Source organism: Anoplophora glabripennis, unplaced genomic scaffold, assembly GCF_000390285.2.
Source record: "Anoplophora glabripennis isolate ALB-LARVAE unplaced genomic scaffold, Agla_2.0 scaffold32, whole genome shotgun sequence".
Taxonomy (NCBI): domain Eukaryota; kingdom Metazoa; phylum Arthropoda; class Insecta; order Coleoptera; family Cerambycidae; genus Anoplophora; species Anoplophora glabripennis.
The window spans coordinates 1133633-1146045 of NW_019416220.1; the positions used below are offsets into that span (position 1 = coordinate 1133633).

The 12413-nt window shown below is 31.3% G+C and overlaps 2 protein-coding genes across 3 annotated transcripts in view; one reads left to right on the forward strand and one right to left on the reverse strand.

Moving 5' to 3' along the window:
- The window catches only part of LOC108906290 (leishmanolysin-like peptidase), an 81723-nt gene extending 74927 nt beyond the window's left edge, over window positions 1–6796 (reverse strand). Inside the window, exon 1 of the mRNA XM_023454107.1 lies at window positions 6549–6796. Coding sequence (XP_023309875.1) covers window positions 6549–6674 — 126 coding nt within the window. The 5' untranslated portion in view covers window positions 6675–6796. The remainder of the gene's footprint in view (window positions 1–6548) is intronic.
- A 995-nt stretch (window positions 6797–7791) lies between these two features.
- Window positions 7792–12385, forward strand: LOC108906280 (uroporphyrinogen decarboxylase). Of its 2 annotated transcripts, none has more exons than XM_018709500.2 (6): window positions 7792–8045; window positions 8093–8271; window positions 8327–8482; window positions 8541–8837; window positions 9389–9731; window positions 9852–9986. In XM_018709500.2, the coding sequence occupies exons 1-5, from the start codon at window positions 7928–7930 to the stop codon at window positions 9704–9706; spliced, it is 1068 nt and encodes a 355-aa protein (XP_018565016.1). In that variant the 5' UTR covers window positions 7792–7927; the 3' UTR covers window positions 9707–9731; window positions 9852–9986. The 2 variants fall into 2 exon arrangements, with proteins under 2 accessions (XP_018565016.1, XP_018565015.1); XM_018709499.2 differs by lacking the exon at window positions 9852–9986 and adding an exon at window positions 11837–12385 and having other exon boundaries at window positions 7793–8045.
- The last annotated feature ends 28 nt before the right edge of the window (window positions 12386–12413 follow it).

Here is a 12413-nt window from a genome sequence, read left to right on the forward strand (position 1 = left end):
TAGGTGCCTATAATAAATTAAAATTGCCTGTATCACACCAAATTCCGCATTGCTGCACTGCACGGCTAGGCAATTTGTCAACCACTTGTCAACAACTGAGATTTATTGCCCCGTCGCCCAGTCCGGCTGTTTTATACGCCGTTTGCCCGCGTGCCCATTCTTCCACTGGGCGTATACATTTCTACCACTTCTACGTCTAATTCGACCAGACCAGTATATGAGTATGGCTAAATAAATAATGAAACAAGTTTTTCAAATATTTCAATGCCGAGTTGCTGCGTCAGCGACTGCACCTGGTACATACTGCCAACCTCTTGGTTCATCAATTGAGATCGGAAAGACTATACTATTGTAGTTTCCATTAAAAAATATAATAACTTTGAATTGTAAGTTGAAAACCGTTCGAGCTAATAAAAAAATGCACCACGACAACAATTATTTTATTATTTAAATATCGAGGTAAAATTCACACCTTGAAAAAAATATTAGTTTAAGCATTTGTATGACAGTTATTTAACTATGTTCCAAATGTTTTTGATGAATTCTATAAATTATATAACCATAATCAATATTAAAACGTAACATTACCAAACAAGTAGTAAATATCTAATCTACTAATCAAAACAGTTGCTTAATCAACTGATTATGTTCTGCAGATACATGCAAATTTTATTTGTAACGCATATTTAACTGGGTTAATCATTCGGTGGCAACATATTTATGAACTACTTAAGAGTTTGAGGAAACAAAAAATACCAATTTCTCCTGATTTTTAATTAACTGTGACGAAGCTGTTCGTTTAATTCTTTTGCTTAACAATAAGAAACCTTTCTATTATCAACAAATATTTTTTATCTTACCATATTTCCGATGTTACCGGATATACAGTTGAATATTAGCAATATTATTCCTGTAACTATATAACTTATCCATAGGTATAGATTCAGCGGACATATTTCTGTGTAAATTAAAATGATAAATTGATGGGAAATTACTGTCTCTTTCAAGTTATATTATAAAGCTAATAGAGTGCAATGCAATTATTTTACAGAGAATTCATTGCAGCAAACTGGACAAAAACGTAAAAAGTAATTTCTTTTTTTATAACTGGTAAAGACGAAACAGAACGCTCAAAGTAGCAATATAATTTTTAATTTAAAATAGAGACAAGGAAAACAAGAAATCTTTTTTTCTAAGGAATCAAGTAAAACATTTTCTGGAGGCCATCTACCTGATATATTAGATATACTACTAGTTGATGAAACAACAGTTGATTTCTCCTGCAAAACTAATACATGTAATTAAAATCAGTGCACTGTAGTTTTACACTTAGGAGAATAGCCACCACTATTGGCCGTTGCTGGCAGTGGCAACTTAGCAACGTAAGATATGTAAAGGTAATATAAATTCCTAATTTTGAAACTTTAGTATAGAAAACTTCCCGATAGAACCCATATCCATTTCCTAACACATATCGATGGTGTTTTATTGGCTTTCCAGGGTATCAGAGCGCCTGAATATCTATAAAACGACAATAAAAGAAATCTACACCGTAAATTGCTGTCGCTACAAAGACTGGTGATAATATTCAGAAATAAAATAAAAATATAAATAAAACGTATATATCCATTAAACGAGATGCTTTCGAAATAAAAAAATAAAAAATACATTTATCATGAATGACAGAATGTCAAAAACTAGATATTATTCATGATGTGTACGTTGCAGAAAGCAAAATGATGACAATTAACGATTTAAGAAAAAATGAAAATAGGCAAATACAAACACAGCTAGTTAGACGATGAAGTTAAAATTAATAAACGCTTTCGATTTAACTGATCAAACGCCTCTTAAGAAACTCCAAAGTAGTTAGATCAAGTAACTGAATAAAAAGTTCTTTCCCGTTTAACATTACGTTCCTTGGAGGAACAAATTTAAAGAAAGGCTACATTTTTAATAGCAAATTAAAATTTTATTACTCTGTTCGGTAGCAAAGTCAAAAATTATTAATTATGCAACGGTTCCGTTCAGTTCGGTTCATTTAAAATTTACTCCGACCTGCATTTCCTACTTTTGCACGAAAGGCACGATTTACTGAAGTTATTATAGTTGTAAAGGTATTTCCAGTTGGTAAATAATGAATTTCTGTAAAAGCCAAGGGCGGCTGGCCAAGATCTTATCTGCTAGAAGCAGGTCTTTATCAATTTATACGTTACTGCGGCATATACAGGGTGCAACAGAAATATTAGGAAGTTTTAATAAGTAGTGTAATTTTTAAAAATAAAAAAAGTCCCCTAACTACATTATCTACCGGGGATTTACAAAAATATGTTTGTTATATTTTCAAATTGATAAATCATGAGATTTCGTCATTGTGAAAACAATTAAGACTATTTCGTTTACTCGAATATTTGATGTATTGTTGCCAATGCTTCTCCAAACTCAGGTGTTTCGTAGATATACTTTAGGGCGCGATTATTTATTATACAAGGTGTTTCTTTAATATTGCGAAAAACTTTAAGGAGCGATTCCTTGTCAAAAAGTAAGGGGGGTCATCTATATAAATATTTGCAAAAACATCTGCCATCGGAGTTACATTCCTTTAAAACGGTAGGTTAAAATTCAGTTTTTATTATATTTTTTCACAATTGAAAAAACAGAATAATGCAATTAAGTCAATGCAACACGAGACACAAGGGTTTTTGTGTACCTTAAAATGGTAACTACACAAATAGTGAAATGTTCCATATGCATATCCTTTATGATTTTGCTAACGCAATGCATTAGCAACAAGACATCTTTAGGAAGTAGGTTATCCAGATCACGTTATCACGTATCATACGGTGTTTGGTCATTTATATCAGCGTCTTAGCGAAACCGAAAACTTTAAAAAACGTACCGCTAAAAATGCGCACCCACAAACAGTTACTCCTCAAATGGAAGAACAGGTGCTTAACGAAATCGAAGACGTTACATATTAAATATTAGCCATTCAACAATTTGAAGGATTCTTAAAAAATATATCTTGTGCCTCTGTCATATTACCATAAAAAATAGGTCTAAATCCTTGATTTTTTGGATGTATTTAGATGTAGATTTCCAAATTGGATAGGTAGAGGACAGCCTTGGCCTCAACGGTCCCCAAACCTAAACCCTCTTGATTTCTTCTCTGGGGGACATCTAATCTAATATAATTGGTTTTCAATTCAAAATTAAAAAAAATTACGACACTTGAAGACTAAAGAAAAACAGAAAATTTTAGTAAAAAAATGTAAGAGACAGAAAACCATTGTTGAAGTTTTCAACACCTTTCGATTATGATTAATAATATCGGTGTATCTTTGATAAGATAAAGTAACATCCCAAGCTGCATTATTCTGTTTTTCAAACTGTAAAAAATAAAAATAGAATTTTAACCTATCCCTTAAAGGGTAACTCAAATAGCAGACATTTTTGGAAAATAAGTTTACGTAGAAGACCCCCGCCGAGATCCCCACTCTCCTTACTTTTTGGCAGGTTTTTCGCAATATTAAAGTAAAGCCCTGTATAAATCAATCATAGATACAAGTCTCATGCATTTTAAAGCATTTGAAATGATAAGCAATGATTAGGATGTTTTTGACCGAAAAATCTCCTTGGAAACATCCGCAAATTGGCAACATGATGTCGCTGTGTGCGAAGGCAATAGATTTTCGGACCTGCATTTTTAACATTTATTAACGTAATTTCATGTTCATTATTCTGGTTGTATTAAGAGTTATAATATGAAACTGCCCATTTTTTAATTATTAAAGCGTCTATGAAGTTAGTACGTAATTTATGTTACACCCTATACAAAACACCAATAATAATAGACTGAAAACTATCCGCTGTGAAGTGGCTCTGCAACTACTTACATAAAAGCTGTTTACATCTTAGAATCGCTGTTTTACTAAGAAATATCTATTATGATTTTATAAGCAGATTAAATTCAAATCAGAATGAAATAATAACATTAATTAACAAGCGTAGTATGGATTTATACATCAAAACTCAGTACGTTTTCGATTCAATACTATTGAACTTGTAATGGTTGCTTATTTCAAGGCTAGGATGCCTTACATCGTCAAGAGCACATTCAAGGGATCAAATCTTAATTAAAAATTGTTTATCTGATGACCGGAGCCAATTTGCTTCTTTGAAACAGGTAGAAAATAGCGCGTACCGTGCAAACACGTTTTGGAAACAACCAAATATTTTTTTCTAACGCTTTTAAGCAGTAAGTCAATAAATTAATTAAGCAGGTAGAATGCTAAGAGTACCCTGCGTAAATTATTAATAATTTCGGACAAGATGTAGGTATAGTGTGTAATATCTAATTTTTTCGCATAAGTGCCTTCAGCAGTGAAAAAATATTAGGCACATTTTAATTTGTCACGTGTGGTATTAGAAGTCACTTCGACGTCGCGGCCATCCAAACTGTCAAAATGACAATTGTTCAGTAACGATTTAATAAAGAATTTGTATTGTACAATTCATATTCTTATATTCAATAATTTATTGTGCTTAAAATGTATATAGGTAACATATCAAAAAATCGAAAAATAAACGCTAATATGGCATCGATTCCTTGAAAAAAAAATGTCAAATATGACGGAGAAAATCACGTGATTGCTTTGTATGCACCTTTAAAATATTCTTAACGAAATATAAAGCGTTTTAAATCCATGTGACATGTGTAACTCTTAGAAATACTGACATCAGTTACTACCGTGGGAAAAGATAATTTTTCTCAATTAACTAATTCTGCAATGAGGATCTCATTAACTGTCTACACGTTTAATTTTTCCGCTAGAGTTGATTTACTGGGCAAACATATAGAGAACCTGCAAACAAATGCAGATGAGGGAAGATTTTTTTTTCGATCGGGCCTCTGTTGAACACGCGAGCGTAAGCCCAAAGGATATCGTGACGGGCAAAATCCGTTACTTAGAGTAAATGTCAATATTATAAACTTTCCTTTAGCCGGGTAAAATAATAAGAAATACTGCTCCATTTTCAGTTGAACAGTTAATTAATGCGACATAGGTACGTAATAATATATCGCCCCTGTCACACACAAGACAGTGGGTGCCGTACCTAAACCGTACGATGTTTTTTAATTAGTAAAAAAATATATATCACGTAAGAAACATTTTTAATTAATGATTTTTCAAAATTTAGCTATATGTAATTTTAATTGACTATGTAATGTCAAAATGAAGTTAAAGAATGCAAAGTGAAGCAGTAAAAACCAACACAATTATAACATTTTTATTATTTCAATTTCAATGGAACACATATATTTATATAGAAATTATTACCTGTCTATAAAACGGTTCGTAAAACGAACTAAACTGATTTTTAAAATAAAATTGCATTTAATTATGAAAATACATAAGCTACTAGAAAGACAATATTCGTTTTTTTTTTTATAGTTATACAGGATGTCTCGATTTATAGCTGCACAGATCATTAACGTAATAATAAAGAAACAAACGATATTTTTTAATAAATAAACCCTAAGAACCTGCATATTTGGAACCTTAACCTCCTCTAAAGTGAAAATCCTGCTACTTTTATGTACTTTTTTTTCATTTATCTACTAGCTTCCTTTTTCATTAATTGTAGAAGAAAAATGTAAATTTTTATGCAAAAGTGCAAACGTGAATAAAAATTAAAATAAAATATTTTTAAATTTGTATACTTGTTTGTACACATTAAAAGTGGATAATTTTTATAGAAATTAGTATCAGGGCATTTTTAAATTTCAGATAAAAAAAATTGGCACCTAAAAAAATTTTGAATATACTATACGTCCTTAGGGCCTTTTAATAAAAAATATTTGAATTTCATTTGTTTTTTACTTGTTACCTATGTGGCCAGTACACCTATACCTAAATTGAAACACCTTGTATATTATTTTCTTCGTTTTAAAAAACAACTAGGTATATTTACCTACTACAAATCTAGATAATATGTACTTATTTAATCAAAATAAGTTAAATTACTAAAAATTTTAAATTAAAATCCTGACAAGTAAATCGAGATAAGTAATTGGTTTATATTAATCGTTCCCAATTAATCTGTATTTTGTTCTCTTTTCGGTATTTGTACAACAAAAACAATTTACAGAAGCTATTTTAAAAGTAAATATTTACACAAAGAATAACTGATGTTTGGACAAATTTAATAGTATAATTATTATTAAAAATAAAACAATGTCACTAATCTTTCCAGTGAGTGTAGATAAAATTTGGTCTTTATACTTATGTCAAGAAAAAGTTCATAACTTAGTACCATCTATGAAAAAAGGAACGATACTGTGTTCGTTTCTGTTGCTTTAATATTACAGAATGAACGGAACAAAACGTTTAAATTAAATACATGCTTGGTGATCAAATGATTTATAAAACAAAGCAGTCATCAATTAAACGTGTACGCTTGTAACAAGAAGCATAAAAATAGAATATTTATGTATGTAGAGGCACAATGGAAACAAACGAAAGTGAAAATGATTGTAAACTAACCTCATGATGTTTAGGGTGCACATGACTGCATATCTTGTGTCCATAAGCACGATTTATAACAAAAAAGTACAAAACTGTAACAAAACAAACAAAACTGCTATACTTCCATTTCAGTTTATTCACCATACTTGCTGAAAAAGGGATTATCGACGAAAAGAAACATTCGCGTCCTCTTTTAAGGTTAGGAACGTATACATAAACTTCACATCGGACTAAACACTACCTACCCCAGACAGTGGCGAGCCGAACTGAAGTTCGACAAACAATGCACACAACGTGTTTCTCTCTGCCGCATCCTTATGTTTTGAAACCAGCGCGCAGTCGCAGCTTCGGAGACTAGACAATAATTAAAAAAAAAAACATAAGGTGAAAAGTTAAAAAGAATTTTAATTTTATCATACACCGTTTGGATGAAAATAAAATCCGTAGAAAGTTACACAATTTTAATTAAAATGCGAAAATATTTATATTTATTAGGTACATACCTACTTATTTAGGAAATATAAGTTTTCAAACAGTATATTTTATATTTGTTTCTTTTTTAAGCTTATATTTATGTATTTATCAATTGTTGTTAATGTAATTTTTCTATATAATATTTGTCTACAATATGCATCTACGTTTTATAGGTATTTCTATAATTGACACTATATCTTCTATATTTTATTTACTTATTTTTTAAATTGTATAACTTGTGTAAATTTCTTCTAACACTTTATTAACTAGTACTACTACTACTAATACTACTACTACTATACTACCACCACTAAAATTCACGAAAGTTACATTTTTATATAATATAACAAAACATTTTATTCCTAATATTTAAAAAAAAATACCTAATTCTCATAAATTACACCACAATCTTTTTATAAATATAAATATATAATTAAATTTTTATTACAATCTCATAGAAAGCTTATTAAAAAATTAAATCTGCAAAAATGTTAGAATATACTCATAAAATATTTGCTAGGATCTTTTTCATTTATCAAAGTTTTTGTGTAGTTATATAGGTACAAGTAGATATATTAAATAGTGTGCATTATAAAATGATTTAATTTTTAAAAAAAATTAGAATTTAACTTTTATATGTATTCTCTTAGTTTTCCAAAAATGAAATGAACATTGTTACAAAAAAGTTAAAAAATATACTGACTTAATGCGCTTGAAATATAGTGAACTGATTATTGACCTCAATCGAATCCTTCTTATTTACACAATGGAAAGACGCTATTATGATTATGAACATAACCTATAAAATCTCAAAAATTTACACTGCAGTTATAATCATTCCTTAAGTGTTTTAGTTATGGAATGACAAAGCATAATTAGTTGTAACATTATTTAGCATTTCGTAATATTTTAAAAGGCGAAAAATGACTATACACAATTTTCCTGTTTTAAAAAACAACAGGATTCTAAAAGCTGTCAAAGGAGAAAAGCCAGACAAGCTACCAATATGGATAATGAGGCAAGCTGGACGATATTTACCAGGTAAAAATATATTTGATATATATTTTTAATTTACGTACATTTTTTAGAGTTTATGGAGTTCCGTAAGCAACATAGTTTCTTCGAAATCTGCCAAAACCCTGCCTTAGCTTGTGAGGTAACATTAATGCCTATTAGAAGATATGATTTAGATGCATCGATAATTTTCAGTGATATTCTAGTGATTCCGCAAGCACTGGGAATGACGGTCGAAATGAAAGCTGGAGTAGTATGTGAATAAATGTTAAATTACCCCTCTTACTTTAATTTTTTCGTTATTCTAGGGACCTGTTCTACCAGAACCCCTTACCTTGGAAAATATTAAAGAATTAAAGAAAGATAGTGCTTTATCGAGACTGAAATATGTAGGCGAAGCTATTACGTTAACTAGACACAAATTGGAAGGAAAAGTGCCCTTGTTTGGTTTCTCAGGAGCACCTGTAAGTAATGTCAACAATGAAATAATTTAATAAGTTATGCTATATGAATTTCTTTCAGTGGACTCTAATGGGCTATATGATTGAAGGGGGTGGCTCGAAAACACTTAGCAAGGCTAAAAAATGGTTGTACGCGCATCCAGAGAAGTCTCATCTGTTGTTATCTTTACTGACGGATGTTATTATTGACTATTTGATCATGCAAATAGAAGCCGGAGCACAGCTTATTCAGGTTTTCGACAGTAGTGCGGAATATCTCAATAAAAGTCTGTATGAAAAGTTTTGTCTACCATATCTGAAGAAAATAGCGCAAAAATTGAAGAGTAGACAAGCAGAGCTACATGAAGACGTTCCACTGGTAAGGGGTTATAAAAATGATTAGTAGTGGTAGTAATAGTTGTAGTAAAACTTTATTGGTGTTAATATATAAAGTTTACAAAATTCATACAATTTGGGTTTACAACATTATAAATATATATTGACATAACTCATGTATGAGTTATGAAAATATTAAGTACAGTCTAAGTGAAGGAACATTTTTAATTTTGCAGTGCAAAGACATTTGATAATGAAAAAGTAATATCATTATTTTACTTTTATGTATTCTAAAATGTAAATCTATTAAGTTATTCTTCCCATGGATGTTAAAAGTATGTTTGTCATAGTGGCTCCGAAACACCTATAAATTTTCCTAAATGTGGGAAAAGATTGTCGTTATGCCTAATTGTTTAGAGATTGGTTGACAATATTTATGAAACTTAGCATAAAGAATTATAATAAACTTTTTGTTTTCTGTTACTGAGATATATGAATACTGTACATCCCGTATTTATTTACTTTTACTTTGGGGATAAATAGCTGGTATAGCTTAGTATAAGATTTAAAAATACATGGATATGATTTTTTTAGGTGCTCTTTGCCAAAGGGGCTCACTTTTGCTTAGAGGAACAAGCGGATTTGGGTTATGACGTCTTAGGCATCGATTGGACTTTAGAACCAAAATTCGTAAGATCCGTGCTTAAAAACAAAAACATTACACTACAAGGGAATTTAGATCCATGTGCGTTGTATGCCCCGAAAGAAGATATCATCGGAATGGCAAAAAATATGATCGCGGAATATGGTACTGAAAGATACATCGTTAATTTAGGACATGGGATTTATCCAGATACGCCCTTGGAGGCTGTAAAAGCATTTATTGAGGCTGTTCACTCTGTAAAATTATAGGGTTTTTATAAATATTCTTAAACTGGTGAGAAATTACTGTATTTAAAAAAAAATATCTTATTTAAATATTTTGTTCTTACACAAATTTGCATTTTTAGTATCTTTGGTATAAAGGATGAACCTTAAATATGTACATTTATTTTAGTTGCAGGTATAATTCGCGATGTAAATAGGTCCAGAGAAAATTTACAAAATTACAAATATTTTTAAATCTATCTCTTTATATGTACATTTTGAGAACCGCTATCCACGAGAGAAGTAATAATTTATTAGGAGGCCATAGATATTTTTCAAGTTTATTTTACACTTTTCTTCCTATTTCATATAAAAAATTAAATTTATTTCATTAATTTTTGTGTATTTTGCACACTGAAAAAATTTTAAAATTAGTGAAACAAACCTCTTGGATCAGTCAAGGGTTATTTTTTTGTAAATAGTTTTGCCTAACCAAAAAATCTCACTGAATAAAGCAGACAAATACAAAATATAGTACAAAAAACACATCACTTTGTTTCACCCATTTTAAAAAGTTGTTACCGTTTCGTCTTCTGAAAAAAAAAAAAAATGTTTAGATGACAAAAAAACTACCAATGGTCTCTACTTATGGATTAAAAATCTATTCAACTAGTCATTCATACCGAGCTCCTTAAATCCTATTTTAAAAGGACAAATTTGATGAAAGTATAAATATTTACCTATTATACTTGGATTGTAGGCTTCATCCAATAAAGGCATAGTTTAGGTCTATTTGGGAGAAAAGCCTGCATGTATGTACAGGGTGAGCGTGGAAACTTCCTGTTTTGAACATGTTGCAGTGAAGTTCTAGGAGAGGGGGAAGGGTTCAGTGGAAGGGACGAAGTGGGATATTTGTATTCCCGCCCGTCTCAGTCACAAACATGCTTTGGTCGAAGCAGTAATGCGCTTTTGCCGTGGAGGCGTATTTCTCTAACGGTCGGTCAGTGATTGCAGTGCAACGTGCCTTTCGTCGTCACTTCGATATTCCTATGGGAGGTCGTGTTCCTGATCGGAAATGTGTTTTAATGTGTGTGGATGCCTTTAGAGAAACGGGGAGTGTCTCCAAAGAAAGGAAAGGAGCTCCGAAGACCGTTAGAGCACCTGAAAATGTGGAAAGAGTTTGTGTGTCTATTCTGCTGTCACCCAAGGCGTTCTGCGCGTAAACATGCAGTTGCCCTTGGGATGTCGTTCCGTTCTCTTCGTCGAATTCTTCACTATGAGCTCCATTTTCACAGAGCAGTATTATGTAACCCGACAAACATCATGTGAACAGCTCCTTGACACCTTGCCGAATGACGTGGTCGTGCTGTTACTGTCAATTCAGACCGTTATGTGGCAATGATCCAGCAATTCTTCTTACCTGCTCTCCAAGAAATGGATCTTGACGTGTGGTTTCAACAAGATGGGGCCACAGCCCACACCTCCAGGGTTTCCATGGGTGTTTTGGCCTGCGCGCTTGCCTGATTTAGCCCCTCCTGATTATTTCCTGTGAGGTTATCTCAAGTCCCTAGTGTACAAAGGTCGTCCCAACACCCTGGAAGGGTGCTTGAAAAGGTGACGCAAAGTTTTCGAAGTCGACGGAATCAGTGTATTGACAATGGAGGGCGACATTTAACAGAGTGTGTAAATTCAAATTTCCAATGTTATGTGGTAGGCGGAAAATAACGATAAAGTTGAATGAAACGTGTTTTATTGCATTTTCAGGATAGGAAGTTTCCACGCCCCACCCTGTATAATATCTAGATGTATTTTTAGTTGCCTATCTTGTTCAATCAATGTTTCATATCGTGCAGGATATGATTGCAATGATTGCATCTCTGTTTTCCTATCACACAGTATTTTAAATAATTTCAAATTAATACCACTAATTGTTTGGCCACCTGTGAAATGATCGTTTCACAAAACCTTGCCCATTTTGTTGAATTATTCTTATTTAACCGACCGTCATAGTCAACCATTTAATAATGTCTTTCTTTCAATCTCAGTATCAAGATTAATACTTTGACTGAAAGTACTTCCGCTTGAAACCACAGCTTTTGCCATATATTTACTTCCAATTCTGCTTCTGCCCTTACCAAAAATACCAAATTTTTGTTCACTGTGGTATCTTTCTAGGTATGGTTACTCTTGGCTTAAACGCAACTTGGAAAACTGATAAAATCCAAGTATTATAATTTTGGGACACAATATATACAGTTTTATTAAAATATTAGTTGTTTTTTATGTGGAATTTTAATAAACATATTTGTAATTACGTTATGTGAAAATTTTTAAATAATTTTGCTTATAAACTCACTTCATAATCTTGTAAATTGTTAACTTTCAGAGTTTATCAAATTTCGAAGTAATTTGCTCGGTAGGGTCAAGTAACTTTTTTTTCGTGTAATAAATTTCACTGCCCTTCAAAAGTCTTTATTAATAGTTTGTAATTTTCCTCCATTAATAAATAGTACTAACAATTAAGAAATTATAAAGATACATATTGAATATCTGAAAATACAGTTAAAATTAGAAACAATCATAAAATCACCATATCATATATATTATCATAAACGTGAATATTTGCACGTAGTTTATTGTACTGTCATTGAGCATTTTTCTGATTATAGATATGATCTCTATTAATCAAACAAATTATCAGACATATTAAATACTAAAACAGTCGTTGTGGAAATTTATTTGACATAATAAT

Bases quoted from the DNA above. Each gene is read 5' to 3' on its own strand.
- LOC108906280 (XM_018709500.2), top strand. From the start codon at position 7,928: ATGACTATACACAATTTTCCTGTTTTAAAAAACAACAGGATTCTAAAA. The intron at 8,272-8,326 runs GTATGTGAATAA...TCGTTATTCTAG, and splicing joins TCGAAATGAAAGCTGGAGTA to GGACCTGTTCTACCAGAACC. The intron at 8,838-9,388 runs GTAAGGGGTTAT...TGATTTTTTTAG, and splicing joins TACATGAAGACGTTCCACTG to GTGCTCTTTGCCAAAGGGGC.